Genomic DNA, 7,231 nt, shown 5'->3' on the forward strand with positions numbered 1-7,231 from the left:
ATATTGACTAGAATATGTTGACACTAGCTAGATACAACCAATTGCTCAGCATATTTAGCTGTATCTGGACATATGTTACACCTTTTTTAACTCCTCTATAAAGAAGTTGAAATAAAACAAAAAAATTGTCCAGTGGTGGGGAAAATGGAATGGTTTGAACAAAAACAGGAGGGGGGGGGGAGGGATTCTTACTCCATATCACTCAGATCGGCCTGGCCTGTCGTGCATAAGCACTTTTGAAGTTCCCCAGGAAACACATCAGTTTGACTAAGCAATTTTAGTGGCAAACAAGAATCCATTAGAAATTAAAGAAGTTAAATATCAAGATACTAAAATAGCGCCTGTCTGTGAGTCTTTTAATTATGTTATCAGTACCTCCAAAACACACATCCTATGTTTACCTCTGCTGAGCTCAGACTATTTTGATTCCTTATGATTGTTAACTACTTCACATGCACAAAAAGAATTCTTGAAGCTGAATTTCTATCACCAGGATAGCTTTCAACGGACCGAATGAATAATGTTTTCTAGCAGAAGATGCATTTATTTTTTCAGAAAGAATCTAATTATTAGATGCTTTACTTCAAAGTGATCACAGTCAGTCTCATAAATAATTTATTACAAAAACGGGAATTTTCCAGTTTTTTACACATGCACATATACTGGTGGTAACTTGTTTTTATGTCGGCCAAAGAGACTCTGGTTTTGATGAAGTGCGAACCTTAGGAATGGGCGAAAAACTACCCAAATGAATGAAGGCCGTTATCTTAAGACGTCACATCTCTAGAAGATGTGGAAACATATCTCCAGGTTCTTCCATTTCTACTGCAGATACTCATCACCTGGAAAAAGACCTTGAATTGAATAACTAAGTTAAAGAAAGGGCAAATCATTAAGTTAATGTACATCATTGTGGAAGCATATGATTATGACACACAAAAAAGCAGAGCACAGTAGTAATGCACATAAAACAAAAAAGAAAAGCATGAGGCTTTCAAAAAATGGATTACTTCTAAAGCACAGTCTAACTAAGCCCACCGATGAAAGGAAATGTTCCACTGCGTAAGGACTAGGATCAATCAAAAGCAATTTGATGAATAACACAAATTTAATGGTTTAAAACTGAGAGTTCATTCATTCTTTAGATGTCTGTTTAGGAGGCAACTCCTCTGTGGCATATCACACCAAAAATGTACAGAGAAGATCAAAAGAAATTAAAAGAAACAAAGGAGTAACAAGAACAATAATATTAATAAATATTAATCACAGAAAAATAATACCAAGATGTTAAAATATATATGAAAGTGCATTTCATATGGCACATCTGATGTCAGGGCTTCGCATGCCACAATTAAAACAATAAATTACAGATCTGAAGGCTCTTTTTATCAGAATAGGACGCAAACTCCCCATGAAAAGCATAGTAATTTCCCCTTTGAAGAATATACATAATGTGTAATACAAGGCGAGAATGTTCTAGTACTCAGAGGAGAACCACACAACATTATGAGAGGTGTTTGGAAGAATGTGCAAGTCAGCACAAGGTTCACTCAAAGATAGATTGTTATTAGTAATACAAAAGGTTGTTCATTACATAGTAGTTATAAATATTTTTGGTAGACATTTGTTTTATCCTCCCTGCCTCGGGAAAGAAATTAATGTACCTCAGCCTCTCAACTAAGGTAGTGAAACGGATTGCAGACAGAACCACACAGCTTGATCGATATAAGGCATACACTTGAGGTATTTGAAAAAAATACAGTGAAATGAGGAATGCTGAAACGTCAACAAGCCCACAAGAAAAAGCAGATGTGATATGATATTACACAGAGAAATGAATGCCCATGAGCTCTATCAATGATATGAAAGTTCATTTGCATCCTTTTGATTTTTCAAAGATAAAATCTGTTCTGGAAATAAGATTTTCTCTTAATCTGTAAATAATTAGGTAGAAGTACATAAACAACATCCAAATAAACACAATAGAAATTACTCCCATTCTTGGCAAATGTCCACAAACCAATTTCACAATCATTTTTCAGTACAGACATAGGCTCTCTTCTTAACTTTGACACTCCCAGTTTAGGACTGATTAACAGAGTTTACCGTAAAAGTATTACTGAATTTAAACTTCCTTTTGTTTCTTTCTCAGGTTTTGCACAGATAAAAACGCAATACCAAACAACTTCTAACATTTTAACTTTTAAATGTACAAAATGTTCCCGATGTACAAAAACAACTTCCTTATTATCTCAATGAAAAGGAAAAGAACTATTCCAGAATATCAAGTCTTTAAGTAAGAGATTTTAAATTTTAAAAATGAGATACAGTAAAGGGAAGACAGATCTGTCTTACTGGACAAAACTTCAATTCACTCTTTATGAAAATTGCACAGGATTATGACCATTAATTTTCCATTATAGGCTTTACATCCATATTGTTCCCCATGTATAGGAACTTCAGACCAGAATACTGAATGTAAATTATGTGATGCAAATACCAATAAAACTTTAACTGATGACATACTCGTTTTTGAAGTAAAATACATGGTACACAACATTTCAGCTGAAATTAACTTGTTGGCTACTTAATAGCCAAGTCATTCAAATAAAACCAAGAAACATAAAAAAAAGTTCCCTTTCCAATAGTACATAGCATATTTCACAGCACCATGGTCAAGCATGAACCGAGTGTAAAGGCTAATACTCCCCAGTGTTGCGGGTTTGCATGCCCAAGGGGCTATGGCGCCTTACGGGCAGATCGGGTAGGCACACCTGCAACACTGTGGTGTATTGCTTTTACAGATGGAACATCATAGTCGACACACACCAAGTAAATGTACAGTGGAGCAAAGACAACGTAAAAGGTGCTTATGATATTGACTAGAATATGTTGACACTAGCTAGATACAACCAATTGATCAGCATATTTAGCTGTATCTGGACATATGTTACACCTTTTTTAACTCCTCTATAAAGAAGTTGAAATAAAACAAAAAAATTGTTCAATGTGATGCAGTATCAGCTATTATAGTAGAGACACTAAAATAAGAGTGTCTTCTAGGACACACATGCTTGCTATTTCCTCAGTAAGGAACTTAATTAAAAGAACCGTAAATAGATCATCCCCAATGCTATACAGACAAGAGTAAGATTTTGTGACACACATACTCAAGGAATTTGAGGCCACTCCACTCCAAGATGATCACAGGACACCAGCACAGACAAAGCTAAAATCTGAAAATAACTCTGGTATTGCTACAGAATGTAAAATACAGTAAGGAAGTTAAAACAACTTTCTTCCTCACACCCTGTAGAAACAAAACAAAACAAGGAAAACAATTTTTTTTACAGCAAGTAGAATTGCAGAGATCAGTGCAAAGCTTTTGTGCTACCAGTGAGCCCCCATTTGCACATAAACTGAAAATCCTAGATGCTTTTGATGAATTTGAAACAACCAAATAATGAAGATAGAGGGTGGCCAACTTGCCATGAAATGATCTTGTCAAAGACAAGAATGGCAAATCCAACAAGACAAGAGATGACATGAAAGTGAGCATTGCTTGAGACGGACATAAGCATAATATCAATAATTAAACACCTCCTCCACTGCGCTCCACTGAAACCTTCTTCATAAGGCCCTCTTTCTCAACAGCAGCTTCTTGCATTTCAGCCATACGGGCAAACCTTGAGTAAGCAACTGCTCCAGACTTAATAGCCGACATCATCTAGAAACATAAGAAAGAAATGAATTAATCCAAGGGTATTCTGTAATTTTATTATCTTTCTTCCTTCTAGTTCTTTTTTTTCCCCCCAAAGAAGCTCACTGAGGACATGTGATTGCCATGTGATCAACATGTGAGCAGCATGTGATCTTATGATTCAACAATAGTTTTTGACTCTCAGCCATGTGGCTTGGCAGGCAGCCAATCTCACTGATTATATGGCCTAGGCCCTGGCATGCCACTCTACTCTTTCAATAGGCTGGTGTAAAGTTGGTGAGGGGAGGAGCTATATTATGTATAATTCTTACCTGAAGATACTCATCTAGCTCAACTTGTCCATTCATGTTTGTGTCAATTTCCTTGAGAATTTCATGCAATTCTTCACCAGACACCTCCTCTCCAAAGCTCTGAAACAGGAACATTAAAAAAAATAAAAAAATGATTAACTTAGAACGTTTTCTTCAAAAACAAATGTGAATGAATGGGCAAGTGGAAATACCTTCATTGACCGTCTGATATCATTAATGGAAACATAACCCTTATGATCTTTGTCAATCATTTGGAAGCGTTTAATGTACAGTTGCATCTCATCCTTAGACAAGTTAATACTCATCTTCTCCCTGGATGCTCTGTTCACCTGCTGTCCCATCTGTTCCGCAAGGAACTGAACAGCCTTCTCATACTGGACCTATAAGAAAATTCAACGAGATTGAGTAATATGCATGGGTATATATAATAACACCTGTCTTGTCAAAACATGTGTATTATATATGACCTTCTTCTCTTTTTCGCTCCACTTGAGTTCTTCAGCCATAATATCAATCACGGTTGGGAGTGCTTCCTGAGCAGCTTGGTTGTTCAGGAATGCCAAACGAAGTCGTCGGGCAATCATATCAACAGCTGAACAGGCGTATTCCCGCACACCATAACGGATCTAAGACATACATACAAGAAAAAGTAACCAAAAAAGCATAAGAGAGATGAACCCCACCCAATATCTTTTTGTGTTTCTTTACTTATTATTATCTCTTTACCTCAGCATCAATATAAGGGAACTCTGGGTGAATTCTCTTGCCGATGATGGGGAAACGTTTGCCGGTCAGGGAAGCCAATTTTGCCACAGCGAAGGCACGATCACCATATGACATGGCAAGATGTTGAGCCACCTCACACTCCAAACCAAAATCTTGTACAAGGCGAATGTACATTGTGGGAGTCCAGCCATGAGCTCCCTCAATCAGCAGTCCATCAGTTTGGCATTCCGGCTTAGTTGGCTTGAGGTTGCACGCTTAAAAGCAATTTACAACTTCAGGTTTGATAATTATATGCTAAAAGGTATTCATTAAAGATATTGGTGAGATAAAACAAAAGTACCTTTGATTGCTGCATCAATTGTGTGTTCAGCCATTGCACGGTAAGTAGTCCACTTGCCACCAGCAATTGTTATCATCTTGGTATCGCTGACATGCACAATGTGGTTACGAGCAAGAGATTGAGTGTCCTCTTTGTTAGGATCTGATACCAGAGGTCGGATTCCACTCCAAGCAGATAACACATCACCTCTTCTGACTGAAACAGTACCATTGTTGTATGTATTAGCGATACTATTGTACCATAGTTGAAGAAGAGAAATTGCAGTTATTCTACTTGTCAAAGATGAATTAATACATACAAATTTTGGGAACAGATAATTACCTTCAACATCAGGGTTTAAGTAGTGTTTCACTTCATTGAGAATGAACTCAATTTCGTCTTCAGTTGGTATCGGATTGTGAGTAACATCGCAAAGTCGATCAGTTGTTCCTGCTATAGTCTGTCTTTGCCAGGGCAGGAAGAAGATGACACGTCCATCAGAGGTGTCTGGATCCAAGAGACCCATCTGGTCAGGGCTGAAAGAAACAAATTGTTGACTTAAGTGGTTCAAAATATGCTCCATGGAGTTGACGTCATCTAAAAATACCTGTAGTATCCAGGAAGAACAATGTGGACGCCAGAGCTGGGACAGCAAATTTCCTTTACGTTTTGGTTATCCATCTTTCTAATGGAATCAGTGAAAGGTCCAGTGGCATTGATAACACACTTTGCCTTCACATCCCATTCCTTGCCTGTTAGTTCATCGCGAAGAGATGCTCCTTGCACCTCCTTCTTTCCATCAGCACCAATTCCATGGATGAGCTTTTGCACTTTCACGTGGTTTGCTACAGTTGCTCCATGCCTAGTTGCAGTAAGCGCAATTGCAAGGCACATTCTAGCATCATCTTGCTGACCTACATTTAAAAAATTCAATTGTTTTTTTGGTGATATATTCTGAGCCTTGTTTGAATGGAGCAGACTAGTTGACTATGAATCATACATACCATCATAGTAGACAATAGCACCGCATAACTTATCCCCTCGTAACATTGGGAAAAGTTCAAGAGCATCCTTCTTAGATAGGTAATAACTGCTCTTTACACTCTTGGATCCAGCCACCAAGTCATACATTTTAATACCCACCCAGTAGTATGGGATCTGCCACCACCTATCCAATAAAACGTAATATTACTTTTCAAATAGGACTAACATTTATTTTCTGCAATTTTTTCTCTTTGGGTGCTTTTTGTTCAAAGAATAATCCTAGACAGGCACTGCTGGTTGTTCTTACGTATAAACAGGCAACATGATGGGAAGAGGGTGAGTCAAATGAGGTGCTGATTCCAACATATTGGTTCTCTCATGGAGAGCTTCCTTCACCATTCTGTACTGGTCAATGTCCAAATTGAAGATGGCTTTTTGAAGATAGCGGACTCCACCGTGAATAAGCTTTGTGGATCTGCTGCTTGTTCCAGAAGCAAAGTCATCCATTTCTACAAGCGCTGTCTTGAGACCTGTAACAAGATTTATTGAATTAGGCCTACTTGGAGAAAAGTCTAATTAATCAACTGACTTTTCAAGGGAAGATTTCTGGAGTCATTAAAGAACATACCCCGAGTAACTGAATCAAGTGCGCATCCAGCACCAGTTGCTCCACCTCCAATGATAAGAACATCAAACTCATCTTCAGTTTGAAGAGACTTAATTTGTTCATCTCGAGGAGGGAGTGTGCGTTTTGCTCTCAGTTTTTTTCCACTTAATTCAGCTGCTGACACTCTTTGAGGCTGTGTCTGGAAACATGAAAGATGAAAACCATTAGATTATTTCAGTTGTCAACAAGTTTTTAGTAGATAGATAGATTATAGATGTGAAAGTGAAAAATTACATACAAGTTCAGTTGTCAGCCAGGAAGCAGCAAGAGCACCAGCTCCAAGTACAGCTGTGCTGTAAGCCACCTTTCTCAGACGAGAAGTGGCCATCTTGATGGTCGAGTGTCAGACCTGTAATATAAGACTTTCTTACAGATGCTTGCTGATAATTACATTTAATATTGCAGTACATAAAGAAAGGTCAGGTGAGGTAAAAAGGTAAAACTATGAAGACGTACAAAAAGAAAGAAGTTAGAAAGGGATAAAGGAAGATAATAGGATGGGG

General features: G+C 37.8%; 1 protein-coding gene across 7 annotated transcripts in view; it reads right to left on the reverse strand.

Moving 5' to 3' along the window:
* The window catches only part of LOC113204853 (glycerol-3-phosphate dehydrogenase, mitochondrial), a 22,903-nt gene continuing 15,672 nt past the window's right edge, over positions 1-7,231 (reverse strand). For 5 of the 7 annotated variants that reach the window (XM_052264271.1, XM_052264273.1, XM_052264272.1 and 2 more), the window contains exons 2-14: positions 6,967-7,077; positions 6,690-6,867; positions 6,369-6,591; positions 6,082-6,245; positions 5,685-5,991; positions 5,420-5,613; positions 5,099-5,293; positions 4,759-5,012; positions 4,500-4,658; positions 4,224-4,412; positions 4,033-4,131; positions 3,601-3,727; positions 599-842 (exon numbers count right to left, since the gene is read on the reverse strand). In XM_052264271.1, the coding sequence (XP_052120231.1) occupies positions 823-842; positions 3,601-3,727; positions 4,033-4,131; positions 4,224-4,412; positions 4,500-4,658; positions 4,759-5,012; positions 5,099-5,293; positions 5,420-5,613; positions 5,685-5,991; positions 6,082-6,245; positions 6,369-6,591; positions 6,690-6,867; positions 6,967-7,056 (2,199 nt within the window). In that variant the 5' untranslated portion in view covers positions 7,057-7,077 and the 3' untranslated portion in view covers positions 599-822. Of the gene's footprint in view, positions 82-598; positions 843-1,089; positions 3,728-4,032; positions 4,132-4,223; positions 4,413-4,499; positions 4,659-4,758; positions 5,013-5,098; positions 5,294-5,419; positions 5,614-5,684; positions 5,992-6,081; positions 6,246-6,368; positions 6,592-6,689; positions 6,868-6,966; positions 7,078-7,231 lie in introns of those variants that run through there. The other 2 variants (XR_008010832.1, XM_026420206.2) reach the window with 2 other exon arrangements.

This window comes from Frankliniella occidentalis, unplaced genomic scaffold, assembly GCF_000697945.3.
Source record: "Frankliniella occidentalis isolate FOCC.00 unplaced genomic scaffold, Focc_3.1 Scaffold17, whole genome shotgun sequence".
Lineage (NCBI taxonomy): Eukaryota > Metazoa > Arthropoda > Insecta > Thysanoptera > Thripidae > Frankliniella > Frankliniella occidentalis.